The 14,505-nt window shown below is 31.7% G+C and overlaps 3 protein-coding genes across 11 annotated transcripts; 1 reads left to right on the forward strand and 2 right to left on the reverse strand.

Moving 5' to 3' along the window:
• Nucleotides 1–146: 146 nt before the first annotated feature.
• LOC100527474 (DNL zinc finger protein) lies at nucleotides 147–2,424 on the reverse strand. Of its 4 annotated transcripts, none has more exons than NM_001249618.2 (4): nucleotides 2,206–2,421; nucleotides 2,044–2,132; nucleotides 1,349–1,609; nucleotides 147–568 (listed from the first exon to the last, which is right to left on the reverse strand). In NM_001249618.2, exons 1-4 carry the CDS (start codon nucleotides 2,336–2,338, stop codon nucleotides 398–400), a joined length of 654 nt encoding a protein of 217 aa, NP_001236547.2. In that variant the 5' UTR covers nucleotides 2,339–2,421; the 3' UTR covers nucleotides 147–397. The 4 variants fall into 4 exon arrangements, with proteins under 4 accessions (NP_001236547.2, NP_001349438.1, XP_006588421.1 ...); NM_001362509.1 differs by having other exon boundaries at nucleotides 1,349–1,624; XM_006588358.4 differs by having other exon boundaries at nucleotides 203–568; nucleotides 2,044–2,111; nucleotides 2,206–2,424.
• A 2,287-nt stretch (nucleotides 2,425–4,711) lies between these two features.
• On the reverse strand, nucleotides 4,712–9,161 carry LOC100794236 (DDB1- and CUL4-associated factor 8). 6 transcript variants are annotated; one of them, XM_041006012.1, is made up of 6 exons: nucleotides 9,105–9,161; nucleotides 8,918–9,037; nucleotides 8,570–8,821; nucleotides 8,337–8,480; nucleotides 7,511–8,266; nucleotides 4,712–5,060 (listed from the first exon to the last, which is right to left on the reverse strand). In XM_041006012.1, exons 1-6 carry the CDS (start codon nucleotides 9,141–9,143, stop codon nucleotides 4,836–4,838), a joined length of 1,536 nt encoding a protein of 511 aa, XP_040861946.1. In that variant the 5' UTR covers nucleotides 9,144–9,161; the 3' UTR covers nucleotides 4,712–4,835. The 6 variants fall into 6 exon arrangements, with proteins under 6 accessions (XP_040861946.1, XP_006589729.1, XP_040861948.1 ...); XM_006589666.4 differs by having other exon boundaries at nucleotides 4,712–5,363; XM_041006014.1 differs by lacking the exon at nucleotides 9,105–9,161 and having other exon boundaries at nucleotides 7,511–8,093; nucleotides 8,208–8,266; nucleotides 8,918–9,098.
• Nucleotides 9,162–11,096: 1,935 nt separating this feature from the next.
• LOC100803588 (monooxygenase 2) lies at nucleotides 11,097–14,158 on the forward strand. Its single transcript, XM_041006015.1, has 6 exons — nucleotides 11,097–11,882; nucleotides 11,971–12,117; nucleotides 12,537–12,605; nucleotides 12,769–12,934; nucleotides 13,154–13,269; nucleotides 13,421–14,158. Exons 2-6 carry the CDS (start codon nucleotides 12,048–12,050, stop codon nucleotides 13,858–13,860), a joined length of 861 nt encoding a protein of 286 aa, XP_040861949.1. The 5' UTR covers nucleotides 11,097–11,882; nucleotides 11,971–12,047; the 3' UTR covers nucleotides 13,861–14,158.
• The last annotated feature ends 347 nt before the right edge of the window (nucleotides 14,159–14,505 follow it).

Below are 14,505 nucleotides of genomic sequence, written 5' to 3' on the forward strand. Positions count from 1 at the left end.
AGTTTGCATGCATGCACCACTACCATCAACAACTCTATGGAAAATCTCGTATAGGACATTAAAAAACAATAAAAAAAAAGTAGGTTGGAGGACAAATAATAATGGCTGAGTCTGACATGAGACAACCTAGTGAGCAATAGCATAAATTCGAAGGGGAAAAAAAAATCCTGGCAATTTCACAGAATGTAAAGCAAAGGAAATATTGATGTAATGTCTTGTACATTATGAAATTTATGATCATACAAATGAGTTCAAAGCTAAGTATAAACATGTTACTATACAAGTCTCTGACAAATTTCACTATAAAGCATGAAAACCTAAAGAATATACAAGACATCTAAACTGAACTTCCATATGATTAGGCAGAGAGTATATGCTCCATACACAGGCAATTCACTTATGCAAGGGGGAATATGTCATCATCATCGTCGTTATCATCCATATACCTGAACTTAAGATCATCCCATCCTTCTCCTTTATAATTAAAACTTGAATTTAAATAGCAATTTGTCTCCTGAAACAGGTTCAAGTGATCCACGAGCTTATGATATGCATTGCATCCACAGCACTGACAACAATGACAAAAAAATGGTCAGAGTCTAGTTTTAAAGTTGTACATTCATGTATGTTACATAATTAAGAAAAAATATTTAAAAAATATCATATGTGCACATTAATTAAGCAAATAAAATTATGTATCAAAATATTAAAATATATTTAAAAGTTATAACATTATCAAATTTTAAGTATTAAATAAACTAACAAGTCTCCTCTAATATATGGTAGTATCATATCTGGTAAGCAAAAGATAAGAGATAAAACTTCCCATTCTACGACAAACATAGAATAAATAAAAAAGCAATCTTTCAAAAACCAGAGTGCACCAATTAGTCTACATGTTCAACCATGAACAAGAATCGGCCAGTTTGATCAATCCATATAAACCATTAATTTAAAACTGGCTTTAGAACCATTTAACCACACAAACCGGTCCATTTGTCCATGAAACAGTTCAATTCAATGTCTTAACATTGAAAAATGCTTGAAGGTGGCTGCGCAGGATAACTTGTCTTTTCGAGTTTTCTGATATGTGGCATGGCAAGCCATCCCACCACTAGTCTAGCAGCACACATGTTGTCAATACATGCTTTATTTTTATATATAAAATAAAAGTTTCATTTCATTTACACACATACCAGTTCAACCACAGTTAAATTCATTAAACCAAGAATTGGTTTGGTTTTGCAGTGGACTATTAGTTTAGGATTTGGTTCCAAATTCAATCCAAAAAAATAATTGAGAAATGTGATAAGGCAGGGGTTAAGATTAACAAAAAACAAAAAGTTACCTGCACAAAAACAGTGCCATCAGTGTAAGCATGGGGATTAATAGCCCGTGTGGTTCGCTGGCCACAGATGGTACAGGTGAAAGCCACCAGCATCCTTCTCCTAGGGGATTTTGTGAAGAGAGACCAAGGGAAAGTGGAGATGTTCCCCGTCCCCGATTCGCTATCCCTACCAACTGCAGGAACAGAGGGGCCTTCCATCCCTGAACCCGTGGTCCATCCTCTGCCCGTCGCAGCACTCAGCACCAGCCCCATCGCAGCATCCTGACCCCACAATTTCTAATCACAATTAAATAACTTTCATGACCAAAAACACAACCTTTTCCCTCTATTACATCTGATGCAAGGCACCCATGCATTCGAGTTCAGATTTTGGGAAAGGAATAACACAATTGAATATTTTCATGACAACAATTTTTTTTCAACCATTTAACGACAAGTAATTGACCCTTTGAAATTTCAGCTATGTTAGAGATGGAAAATGCATCGAAGCATAAATTTGGAAAAGGAATAACACAATTGAATTATTATTATTATTATTATTGTTGTTGTTTTCTTTTTTATCAAAAAAACCTAGAAAAACAAGAACAATTTTTTTGTATCCATTACAAGAAATGCAAATTACCCTTTTAAATTTGGGATGAGTTAGTTGCATGAATGAATTGAAGTTGAAATTTTGGGAAATGAAAACGACGTACTTTGGAAAGAGGGGAAAGAGAGAGGCAGCGATCACTAAGAATTGGAAGCTTGTTTTTTTCTTTGGAGTCTGAATCGAAAGCATCATCACCTGAAAAAAGAAAATCAGAAAACTGAAGAAATCTGATGCAGAAAGGAAAAGGGAAAGTGAATAGAATACAGACGCTTGGAGGAGGGTAAACGAAATTGGAGAGTCTTGGGAGGATAAAGGGAAGTTCTTCTTGAAGGGAAAATGGAAAAGGGAGAAGAAGAAGATGGAAGAGTTGCAGAAGAAGATGTGGCCAACGTTTCCATCATCGATCAAACTGTGTGTTCTTCTCAGACCGAACAAACTACAATCCCATTTCCTCAGCTCTTTATTATTTTATTTTATAATACCACAAATATCGTAACAGTAACACCACAAAATATATAAAATAATAGAATATCAGATGAGGCCAGGAGGTGGAGTCACAATTCAAGAAGATTATTTATTGTGCATAGATATATATTGTGTTTTCTAAAAACTTCTTTACATAATTCAATAGGTTTTAAAAAAATCTTTTATCAGCTTTTTACAAAAGTTTTAGTCGATGAAAACTGTGTTTAAAGGAATGACCTTTAAAAAAAATCAAAATTTAACCTCTCTTTTGTGATATTTATCTCTCTAATATTTTTTAAATTTTAGTTCCTTTAATATTTTGTTTTTTTTTTCATTTTTAAAACCTATAAGCACATGTAAGTTTGTGCTCATGGGAATCAAAATTAGCAAAAAATACAAATTTATATAAATTAAAAATAAATAAAATATCAGAAAAGAATAAAAAAATATATATATTTAAGTCTTTTTAAATTACTTGTATTCTTTGTTAATAATATAAATTTAACTACAGTGTAATTTTAATCACATATTGTCATATTAATAAAAAAAAATTAATTTGTAGATAAACTAGTTATAAAAATATATTATATGTTTTTTTATTAATTAATATTATAATAGTCCTTCATTAGTAAGTGTATAAAAATTAATATTTAAAAACATTCTAATAAAACGCCTCCACATACTCGATCCAGAAAGTTTTTGTTGTGCATAGATATATTTTGAGGACGAGCCCTGGTGCAGCGGTAAAGTTATGCCTTGGTGACTTGTTGATTTCGAATCCGGAAACAGTCTCTTTCCATGAGTAAGCCCGCGTACAATATCCCTCTTGTATATATAATTATAAAAGGCAGAAATAGTTTAATTTTTACCGTCAATGTTAAAATTCTTTATATTATCAATTAATTATAAATTTTTACGTGTATAATTTTAAAATTAATCATTATAAAATTTAATAAACTTATCATAAATTTTAATTATAATTGAATGAAAATCTAAAAAATATTCACATCATGAGTACGTTTTAGTTAATTTTTTTCAAAATTATTTTGGAATACTATTTTATTCATGATGCAACTATAAATTAAAATATGAATAATATAATTTTTAAAAATATTAATTTTAAAAATCATAAAAATATAAGTTAGTTAATGGAAATATTTAATTAATTTTTAATAATTGGTAAATTTTTAGTTACATGGTTTAATTTTTTAATATTTGGTAAATATTTAATTATATTATTTAATTATTCTTTAAGGATTTGTAAATAAAAATTATTATATTCAATATTTAATTTAGTTAGTGGGAATATTTAATTATATTATTTATTTTTATTAATAATTAGTATATATTTAATTATATTCAATATTAATTAAATTTTCCTTCTTTTTGAGATAATTTAAATTTTTCTAACGTAGTGAATTTTGGTACATTGAAATATAGTGATTTACGTCGTCAAGGAAATTGGAATGATTTTTTTATTAGATAATTAATTAAAACCAAAATGTTAAAATAATGTAATTAAAGAATCTACAAAACAAGTATAAAACGACAAAATGAAAAGAAAATCATAATTTAATTTTATATTTTATATTTTATAAGTGGAAGGATTTTTATACAGTTAACTACAAAAGTGAACTATTTTTTTAGGTGGATGAATATTATACGGTTAACTATAAAATTTAAACAATGTATAAAAAAAATAAAATATAAAAGTCAACCATCTTAGTCTTACACGTGAATCTATAATTATCATTTTTAATTGGTGATTGAATGATAATATGAAACACTTTTATATTGTTTATGCATCCTAATCAAATAAAAATAATAATAAATACGAAATTTGTTTTTTAGAACAAGAATTCAAATTTATAAATAGAAGTTGACAAATTATTATGTTTTAATTTATATTTCCCATAACAATATACTTTAGATGATAAAGTGAGTAATCTTGATCCTTAATGAAAAAATAAATAGCCAATATTATGTACATATGCATAAAAAGTCATAAATAAATTGAAATATTAAAAGAAATCAAAGAATGACATTGCTTATTTTCTTCTTGCACATTTTAGTCACTTTATAAGGGTGAAACTAAAAAGATTATCAACGATCCCATATATTGTTTTGGTAAATATAGATTTTTTGTTTTGAGAGGATGTTGGTAAATAACTCATCACTGCCATCATCGTCTACGGATAACTCAGCACAAAAAATAAACATACGTCACACATATTAAAAAATAACTAAAAACCCGTGAGCAGAAACTAATTAAAAAAAAAAGACAAGAAATAAATTTTACGACAATTGTATGTAGAATATTGTTTAGACATACTATGCAATATTCCAGTCAAGAGTTATTATTAATCCTATATTATTTACAGTTGCTAGCATTTTTCTTAGAAAGGCCAAGTTTGGACAATGTGTAACCCTCAACTAACTGAACAAGTCGTCTTGGCTGGTTGTATCACCATCGTCATCATCTTCGTTAGAACTGTCACTATTGGCATTGAATGTCAGTATCAATTGTAGAAGGTCTCGATCTGTAGATGAGTTTTCTCCATTGCTTTCTGTCCTGACCCTTCGTCTTGGAAGTGAAATCAGTTGCATTAGGTCTTCAGGATAAGCTATCCGGTACATCCAGCCCTTAGCCTTCGGTTTCTGTCGGACATAAAATTTTCATCAATTTGCATCATTACAACCACCACCAAAATTATCATCGTTGCCATTGTCATCATTTTTATCATCAACACCATTGTTGTCATCAACATCATCACAATCATAATCATCATCATAATCATTGATATAATCGCTATAATCATTATCGTCGTCATCCTCCTCCTCCTCATCATCATCATCATTGTCAGATGTATCAACTTCATAATCATCATCAAACATAACATCGTCGTCATCATAGCCACCACCAATTGTAAACCAATGAAGATGATCAAACACGTGAACCCTCTTCAAAGAAGTACCAGCAGAGAAATTAGTTCCTCTGCTGCTTAAGCAGATCATGTAACAAAAATATCAATCTTTCTCTGATTTATCATTTAAGAATAAAGACCAGTATCAAAGTTAAAATCATGCACTCCTACGACTTTCCTAGACCAGCATATGAAAAAAATTCTTTTAGTGGAAGTTTTTTAAATCAGTGTAAATATCTTAAGTAGATAAATGTTTAAAAATGTATATCATACTCTTCCATAAAATCGCGTGTAAATAAACATTTATCATGCTTTGCATCCACAATATGCACCCAAATGAGGATCCACCCAGTTACCCTCGGGGGGCATGTTTGAGCCTTTTTTACTCATTTTCCAGACAAGACAAATCACACAGCCTTATAATGATGTGGCAGCATACAAGCTAGCCAATTTGCCATACCATCAAATGTGAAATGTTCCAAGTTCCAACCATCTAAGCCAGTAGTACTAGTTCAGAAGTTTCCTGCAGTACTGTTCACAATGGTTCTCAATAAAAACAGTTATTAATTCTGATAAGATAGTTATGTGCCATGTTGTGTGGCAGTCAGTAACCCTTGGACAGTCATATGATATAATGTAAGGCAGTTATGTGTATTTCTTATATAGGATATTTGACAGATTTCTGATTCATGGTGTGTTAAATTGGTTAAGTTTGGCTGAAGGAGGAGACTCTTTGACAGGGCTTAGGTCTGTGATAGTGTTCTGTACTACAAATTCAGGAACATACCATAATTGTTTCAATTAAATCTGCCAATTTGTGTGTTCAAACTCTAGAGTTTTACAAGGTCTTAAATGTGCTGATGCCAGGACCAGGACTAGCTCCCAGTTACCATGGTAAAAAAGGTTCAGTTCAGTCTATTTCAAACACTGCTCCACCAAGAATCCCCAAATGAACTGCCCTGACCAGAGAACTCAGAAAAACAAAAATTTTCCTTTATAGAGATTATTTCATGAGCTCCAACCACAAAACTAATTTGGAAAAAAAAAAATTATTCACAGAAGAGATATTCTAACAGACATCATATTTAATAGTTCCTACCTAGGATTTCCTATCATGCCCAGCACATTGTAACATAAATATTCTGCCCTTAACACCATAATCTTTAATAAATAGCTCTTTGTATATCCCTCTACTAGCACATATTCCTCCTCTCAGCCAAAATGATTGAATATTGCCTCGGCGATAACTGAACTAGATAGTAAGCATTGAAAAGTACAACTTTGACCTAAACGACATAAAACTTGGATAGTTAGTAGAAGGGTTAGTCAGTTAGAGGGAATTTGAGAGGAAAATAAATAGGAGGAGGGTGTAAGGGAATTGGCATTCTATCTTGGATCATTTGAGAACTGAGTTTTGCTCTTTGTGAAGAGGAAACCCTTGGAGGAGGATTATCTCTCCTATTTTCAGTTCTTTTGCAATCAATAAACATCACTTTTCTTTTCTTTTCTTTCTTCTATTTTCTAATATGGGTTCCTAACAAGGTTGCACACAATCCAACTTGATATTAGGAATAATCCCGTTGGTCCAGAGCACAGCAATATGCAATTTTTCTGTGATTCAAGTGATTAACCCAGGATAGTATTCACAGTGATTCAGGACCAAAAACAGTGCAGCATGCAATCTACATCGCTGCATTTCTGAATCACATTGAATGTAAGAATCGAATCGCGATTCACACAATTCTGACTACATGATCAAAACAATAACAATAAAGTCTGATCAATGGATAACACAGAGGATCCATCATTAAATAGTAATGGGTGGATAACAGGCCAGAATTTTCGAAGAATCAAATATATGCTGTAGTAAAAATATAACATCACACTTTTTTTTGGCTCTTGACTGATCAAGATTGAGGGACAGCTAGGGGCAGATGGAGGAATAAGGGCCAGAAAAGCTTGGGATAATATCTTCACATTATGTATTTCGGTTCTTATGATAATATATTATAGTATGTTATAATAGATTTTATCTATATGGAGTTTTTATAGAAACTCCCAGTAAGATTTATAAACATAACAAGCTTCCTACACATAAAAGGCATTCATCCACAGGTAATAATATCATTATGTGCTTTTAAGTTCCAACTTGCAATAATTAACTCAAGAAGACCAAAATCATACCTGCTCAATATTTTTGGGCAAAGTAGCTTTCTCAAGGGCCTTTGGAGTCCATATCTTGATGTCATTCTCAATACCACTGCTGGCAAGAACCATTGTATGAGGATGAGACTCAATGCAGTTCACAACATGCTTATCTGCTTCCATGACACGAATAAGCTGACCACCTTTCTTTTTCCATATGAAAATCCGACCACAATCAGACCCACTCACCACATACTCACATTTAGGTCCAAAAAAGTTAACACCCTTCACTGTCTCACAATTCCTGTGTCCCTTAAAAACTTGTGGGGTGATTTTGTCATCAGCATCCATGTTAGATTGAGATGACACAGATCCATGACTAAATCCAATTTCACTTGCATCACTGTTCATAGATTTAGGGGACCCAGGATCAGGGGGATTTGGTCCCAAACCCATATCTTGGGTAAAAAGGTAAATAAGCTCATCATTGTATGACACAAGCAGCTCTCTTTGTTCAGAAAAGGCCAAGCCTGTTATTCCAACTTGCTGATCACCAATCAAGTGTGGAGGGCAAAAGAAGTCGGTTGGTTGGCCAAAATCAGTTGATCCATCCCATTTATACCTGCGAATATCATAAAGTCGAGCATACTCATCAGAGCCAGCAACCGCAAAGAGATTTGGGTTCCTTGGATCAATTGCAATTGCATTAAGATGGATGACTGGCATGTAACTCCACCTATCCTTGATTGGCTGGCATGTAAAAAGTTCTGTTGCAGCCCCAGTTCTCAAATCAAACTGTCAAAACACACAATTAGTGAGAGATGGATGACTAAGGAGGGGTAAACAAAAAAGAAAAAAGACTCACATGCTGCACTAATCCATCTTCACCACAGGTATAAAAGATATGAGGGCTACCAGGCTCAACAGCCAACTTATGAGCCCTTCCCTGATGCTTGGCCAGACACTTAGTTTCGACTCGTCCATTTTCAAGAATTTGAGCATGTCTCACCTATTATTATAATTATAATTGACAAACACCATTATCTTATCATTTAAAAAAAAAAAAACAATAATCTAAGAATGAATAAGAAAAAGTACCTGTCCATCAGCAGCACAGGTGACAATGGTACGATCATGAGAGTGAGGCATGAACTTGGCCTGGAAAACATTGTTAGAATGACCAGAATGGAAGGAGAGTTTAATGCGGCCAGTTTCCCAGTCCCAGAGAATAACCCCCCAATCGTCGGAACCGGAGACTAGAGTGTCACCATCTGCATTGAAGCTCACAGTGTTGACACAACCTCTGTGTTTTTGCAGATTCCTCAGTAATTCAAGTCGAAGGACAAGATCCTAAATGATCGACCAGATAGAGAAAACAAAAAAATAAAATAATACGATTGACGAGAACGAATGAATGAAAAAAGAGGGTTAGGAGAAGCGTGGGACCTCGGAGGCGCCAAGACGGAGAGCGAAATTCCTTGGGGGAAGGTGGCCGAGTTCTCGATTGCAAAGATCGGGGATCGCCTTGTTGTAGACGGCGGTTAATGGCCTCTTGTTCATCATGACCTGTGGATGAATTGGGTGGGTAAGCAGAGATTCAGATTGCTCAACAAACATTATTCATCATTCATACCTTGATAGGTTTTCGATGCAGCACAACAGTGAATGTCATGTGCCAGAATGGGGTCCTTTTAAATAATATTAAATTTAATATATTTATAAAAAAAAATAGTGTTTCCTTTCTAAAATAATTATGTAAGTCGGTTATTTTTTTTCCAGCTATTAAATAGATAAAAATGAAAATAAATGTGTCTTTTTAATATTTTATATCTAAAGAAAAAGTAATCTCATGGTTTCTTAAGTAACAAAATTTAGAGATTTTGTCTATCTTCCTTTCCTTAATTTGTGTTATCTGTTAGTCATTTTTTTAAATCAAATGAAAAATAAAAATATTTGTTTTATCTAATATCATGATTTTTAACAAATCAAAGTATCACACAGATCCTACATACAAGAGAGAAGTTTTTTTGTTTCTCCAAAATGATAACCCTATTTGGTATGCATTTAACAAAAAATAACATTTTTGAGAAAAGATGTTTCATGTTAATGTTTTTTAATTAGTTTCCTATGAAAACTATTTTATGGAAGATGTGAGAATCTTATTTCATTGAATTCATTTATTTTTTTACTAAAGTAAAAATATCAGTATTCTTTTTAAAATTAATGATTCTTTGGAATAGTATATCTCTCTTATTTATTAGGAAAATTAATTAGTTTAAGGAATTAACTAACTTATTAACTAAAAAAATAAGATATTACTGTATTGATTAATTTAAGTTTATTAAGAAAACTAATTAATTTAATAATTTAGTATTAAATTTTTTTATAATCATAAATTTCTAAATTTATCCTTAAATATTTAATACATGCAGAGAAAATAATACTTCCTCTGTTCATTATAATTGTTACTTAAGAGGAAAAAATTTAAAAATAATTATCATGTTAGTTTTAATGTAACATTAATTATTATTATTTTATTTATATCTTTTATAATATTAATAGTGAACAATAAAAATTATAAATGAATTAATAATAATATAAGTTAATTTTATAAAACTATCATTCTTTTTTACTTATTTTTTTTCTTTTCCTTGATATGTGCAAACTAATTTAAGACTATAATTATTTTGAAACGGACTAAATATTAGTAAAATTTTAGTTTTAAGACTAAATTCTTTTACTGCTAATCGAAAGAGACAATTTATATTGTTTTTTTCCTGTATATAAGACTTTATTCTTATATTGAGTTAAAAATTTCAACCCAATTCATGGGTGACTTTGAGTTACGATTCATCTGTCAACTTATTTATTTTAAATAAAAAAACTTTTAATCATTTGATTATCAAATATAATTAAAAAATATATTATAAAATTATAAATTAAGAAAATATTTAATAGAAGATTATAAAAAAGTGTAAAGGTTAATATAAATATCATGTGGTTCTATAAAACAAAAAAAACACACACACACAATAAAGACAAAAGTTATAAGATACTTTTTTATCCTATATATCGTTGGACGAATAATGAACATGACAAGTATAATAATATAAAATTTATTAAATTATTTAATATTAATTATTTTAATATAATTTATATAAAATTTAATATATTTATTGAGATAAAAAAAAGAGAGAGATTAGAGAAAAAAAAACCCAATGTGCATCTTCAATGTGGTTGCTTCATAAGTTACTTAAAATTAAGCAACCTTACTTAACAAGTTTTTATCATTTGAACAAATGACTTAAATGTTTGTTACTTAATTAAGTTGCTCAATTCATTTTTACCAATTAAAGAATTATTTTTTAATTACAAAATTTAATATTGCTCAAGTTAAAAAGTATTATTAAATTGATTAAAAGATGTTTTTCTTCCCTATAAAATAATTAATGTTTATTTTCAATTCCTAAAAATTTGTTATCAATTTTTCATCCTCATAAAAATAAATTATATTATGTTTTAGTTTGGAATTAAGTTTGAACAAATCTAAATCTAAATGAAATTTTTTTAATTTAAATTTTAAAATACAATTTGAAATGACAGATCTAAAAATATATCTTTTGGTGGCATAGTAATAAGTACTTTATGGTTCCGGGGCTTTGGTGGGTCTCTTGACAGAGATCAATGGTTTTTTTTTTTTTCTAGATGCATTGTTATTTTCTTTTTTTTCATTATAGTTATTGATACAGAAAGGAGTGAAAAAGATTATTATAGATTCAATTAAGTATTAATCTCCTTTTTTTATTTCGTCTTTTTTTACCATTGTAATAGAATAAATTAGGAAAGAGAAAAAAATGGATCATATGTGAATCCGTATGGACAATATTAAAATTAAAGAAAGATTGAATGGTGTATATAAGATTTGTTCCATCAACCTACCTTCGTTTTCACCTGCTTCTACAAGGAATAGTGAATATCACGAGGATCAGATTGAAAATCCTTCCTTTGCTCATAGCCTCATACACTGATTATGTTTGGTAGCTCCTGCTTGGGATTCTTTTTTTGGTAGCTTGAGATATATGTAATGTATAGTAGTATATAAGACGTGGACACAGTCCATGATGGGATCTAGTAACTATTCTCGGATTGAATATTCTCTTACGTATGGTCTTCCATCATCAAATTGAATTATGACATATCCCTCTATATAAACATCTGCATTCGAAGAGATATTCTTAATTACTTAATCTGGGCCACTCAATACTAAAAGGATTCCCTTTACACACACATCAAGGTTCGCCCTTGGAGATCATATGGTAACAGTAATAATGGAAACAGAAGAAGTGGTTGAAGATATTGTGATTGTGGGAGCTGGAATTGCTGGCCTTACAACATCCTTAGGACTTCACAGGCACCTTAATTTAATTTCCCTTCTCTCTCTCTCTCTCTCTCACATGTGATTATTAATTAAGCTAGTATTTGATATTTGATGCTGGCAGGTTGGGCATCCGAAGTTTGGTGTTAGAATCTTCAGATAGTTTGAGGGTCACTGGGTTTGCTTTGCCAATATGGGTAAATGCTTGGAAGGCATTGGATGCTGTTGGTGTTTGAGACTTCCTTCGCTAGCAACATCCCCAGCTCAATAGGTACACAGCCACGCGTTTTTATCTTCAATATTTTTATTTTTTTTTTGGAGAAAATGCATTTCAGATTTTCCAATATTTGATGAAAATCGGTTTTAATTCCCGTGTTTTGAAAATAATGATTTTGGTCTTCCTACTATTAGAATAGGGTGCTTTTTGTCCTTGACCCTTTACTTCATTTTAATTTAATCAGGAACGAACTCTGTCACATTTTAGAAATACAAAGACCAAAAATCTAAGGACTAAAATTATGAGAAACTTAAAACACATTTTATTCCTTTTTTTTTTCTTTCTATTATTCGGTGAAATTTTATACTAGTCTTGTTAATAACAGAAGACGACAATTCAAATTATTTAGGATGTTGATGGTTAACCAACTTAGTTATTAATGAAACTAAACTAGTGGTGGAATTGGAGTGCAGGATTGTCACTACATTGGTTACAGGAACCCAAACATCAGTTATGCCTTTTACAGAAACAGGAAATCAGCAGTAAGTGCACTCTGAATAAAACTCACCCTAATCATGCAAGAATTGAATTAGTGTGTGTACATGTATCAGTTTGAGTTTAAAACTAACTTGTCAGATTATATTATTGCTATGTTGGGTGTTTTTTTGGTGTTGCTATGTTGGGTGTTTTTTTGGTGTGATGCAGAAGAGACCGTGAAATTCGTTGTGTTAAAAGAAAGTTACTGTTGGAAGCTCTTGCCAACGAGCTTCCAAGTGGCACCATCAGATACTTGTCAAAGGTTGTTGCCATTGTGGAATCTGGCTTCTACAAGATACTCCATCTGGCTGATGGGACAACCATCAAAAGCAAGGTAAACAATATGTCTGACATGATGACATATATCACTGGCATGAAAAAATAAGCTAAGATCTTTCATAAATAAGAAGCCAACAGCTTCAATTATGAGTTCAAGTTAGTAAACTTTTATAGGTACATGGATGTTTGCAATTGAAAAAGATATTGATTGGGTTTGATGGAGTGAACTCCGTAGTGGCAAAGTGGCTAGGCTTCAAGAATGCCTCTTTTACAGGGAGATATTCAGTCAGGGGCTTTGCAGAGGTTCAGAACAATCACAGGTTAGAACCCAGGTTCCTTGTGATGGGAAGGCTGTTTACTGGTTTTTTGCTTGGACACCTAACAGCCAAGGTGAATTTTCATAAATAAATAGTTCTTAATTGTGGAAAATTTAATTGCAAAAAATAGCATTCATTCATTATGCCTATTATCTTATTTATAGCATTTAACAGTAGATGCTTGCCTTTGTCACATTTACTAGTCCACTTTTCTTGGCTTGCAGACAAAGAGCTAGAAGATAACCCTACCAAACTGAAAGAATATGTGTTAAATACGCTTGAGAAGATGCCAAGTGATGTTAGATACTACATTGAAAAAATCAAACTAGATGTCTTCCTATTAGCTCCATTGGGATATAGACACCCCTGGGAACTGATGTTTGGGAATATTAGTAAAGGCAATGCTTGTGTTGGTGGAGATGCTTTCCATCCCATGACTCCTGACCTTGGCCAGGGAGGGTGTTGTGCCTTAGAGGATGGAGTTGTTTTATCCGGGTGCTTAGCTGAGGCCTTCTCCAAACCAAGCACACATATCAAAGAGAATGATAAAGAAGCGAACCAATACAGAAGGATTGAGGAAAGCTTGAAGAAATATGCAAATGAGAGAAGATGGAGAAGCATTGATGTCAATGCTACAACTTATATGGTGGGTTATATTCAGTAGGCCGAGTCCAAATTGGTTACCTTTTTGAGGGACAACATGTTGGCTACATTCTTAGCAAGTCAATATTCGAAGAAGTCAGGTTATGATTGTGGAAAACTAAATAGCTCTTAGTGACACAATTGTCTCGTAAAATGATTGGAAAGGAGGGACATGGATGAGTAACATGAACTAATGGGACTTGGTTAATGCATACTGCTTGACAAATAATGTAATTTTATGTATTGTTCAAACTTTGGCTGCTACTTACTGTCATAGGTGGCTAAAAAAAAGTATGGTAAGCCTTATGATTGAGATCTTATTATACTGTTTTTTGCTTGTCTTTTCATCTTAAGTTCCACCGTGAAATTGATTTGTATGTGCAACAGAACCTCTGGCTGTGGGTAGGGTGCAAGTAAAATAGACGGATGGGTCAGTAAGGCAAACAAAAAAGCAAAAGAAGCTTTTCGAAATCCCATTACTTCTGTTTCATTTTTTCAAAGCTGATAGTCATGTCATTATTTAATTTTGATCGAGTATTTGTGTATGGGATATGTTCAAGAACGAGGATGCATTCCAATATATATTGATTTAGGCCCTATTAATTTCACGATTCAAACGGAGTTTTTACGTTTTCTAAAACACATTTTCCCACACAATTTTCTCGCA

Source organism: Glycine max, chromosome 10 (assembly GCF_000004515.6).
Source record: "Glycine max cultivar Williams 82 chromosome 10, Glycine_max_v4.0, whole genome shotgun sequence".
Classification (NCBI taxonomy): Eukaryota; Viridiplantae; Streptophyta; class Magnoliopsida; order Fabales; family Fabaceae; genus Glycine; species Glycine max.